The sequence below is a fragment of the Cynara cardunculus genome, assembly GCF_001531365.2.
Source record: "Cynara cardunculus var. scolymus isolate 2C chromosome LG 8, CcrdV1, whole genome shotgun sequence".
Classification (NCBI taxonomy): domain Eukaryota; kingdom Viridiplantae; phylum Streptophyta; class Magnoliopsida; order Asterales; family Asteraceae; genus Cynara; species Cynara cardunculus.
This window is the reverse complement of record NC_037535.1, coordinates 18,317,375-18,318,621: the sequence shown is the minus strand read 5'-3', so window position 1 is coordinate 18,318,621 and position 1,247 is coordinate 18,317,375. Positions and strand designations below refer to the sequence as shown.

At 39.9% G+C, this 1,247-nt stretch overlaps 1 protein-coding gene across 2 annotated transcripts in view; it reads left to right on the top strand.

Annotated features, from left to right (window-relative positions):
- Positions 1–715, top strand: part of LOC112516536 (peroxidase N1-like) — an 8,710-nt gene extending 7,995 nt beyond the window's left edge. The window contains exon 3 of one of the 2 annotated variants that reach the window (XM_025123624.1): positions 58–715. In XM_025123624.1, the coding sequence (XP_024979392.1) occupies positions 58–476 (419 nt within the window). In that variant the 3' untranslated portion in view covers positions 477–715. Of the gene's footprint in view, positions 1–13 lie in introns of both variants that reach the window. The other variant, XM_025123626.1, reaches the window with a different exon arrangement.
- Positions 716–1,247: the final 532 nt, after the last annotated feature.

Genomic DNA, 1,247 nt, shown 5'->3' with positions numbered 1-1,247 from the left:
TTTACATGCAAAACACGTTTAATAGCTTATTAAATTGTGTAATTTTGTGTTCACCAGGTGGACACACGATTGGGACTGCAGCTTGTGCAGTTTTCAGCTACAGACTATACAATTTCAGTGGTACCAACCAACCTGACCCCGATATAAACCCAGTATTCCTTCCCCAGCTCCGAAGACTTTGCCCAAATGGCGGTAATGGGTCAACACGTGTGGCCCTTGATACTGGCAGCGTTAACCGCTTCGACACTTCCTATTTCGTAAACGTGAGGAATGGACGGGGCGTTCTTGAATCTGATGCGAAGTTAATGAGTAACCCGACAACAAGGACGTTAGTTCAGAGGTTTTCTGGAGCTGTGGGAGGACCTGCATTGAGATTCACCAATGAGTTTGCAATATCCATGGTGAAGTTGGGTAATACCGAGTTAAAAACAGGGAGTCAAGGAGAAATCCGTAGAGTTTGCTCTGCAATTAATTAATCTCAGTAGGATTTCATAGAGATGTGCGTATTCCAAAGCCCAATAGATCATGCTATATAGACTTGTATCTCCGTGTTTTGATTTCATCATCTTGTAGTTTGATAAGAATAAGTTTCTTGTATCCTCGTCTTTCCTAAAAAGGAAAGGTTAATGGACTATATGTTCAATATGTAAAATGATCAAGGATATGTTCCATGTGGATAACGCCATGGAGTACAAGGATCACTAATTTCTTGACTTTCTTCGTTCTCAAGGTATTATCTCGCAATACTCTTGCCAACGGCGGTACCAAATGAAAACATAAGCAATTCTTGATATCATTTGCACTCTTCTAATCTCTACCAAGTTCCCTGAACGTTTTTTGGGGAAGTAGTTTTATCTGTTGTATACATCATTAATCGTCAACCCATAAACTCTTTAATCAAAAATCTCCCGACAAGAGTCTCTATGGTACCCCATGTCTATGATGTATTAAAAGTATGGGGTTGTACCTGTTTTGTTCTCTTTCTACCTCATAAGTTCACCAAATTAAATCTCCACTCTCGTCTATGTTGTTTCCTTTGATATGGTATAGAACACAAAGGATATCGTTGTTGGGATACCGTATCCCGACGTCTTCGCATTTCTAGGCATGTTGTATTTTGGGAATATCGGATGTTTTCTTCTGTTTCAAAAGTTCAAGGTCCTATCCGATCCTTCTCCTCCTTTCTTTCCTGATATATCTATTCCCTTCGTTGACTCAATCTCAACACCAATCTGTTCTCTTCCTAT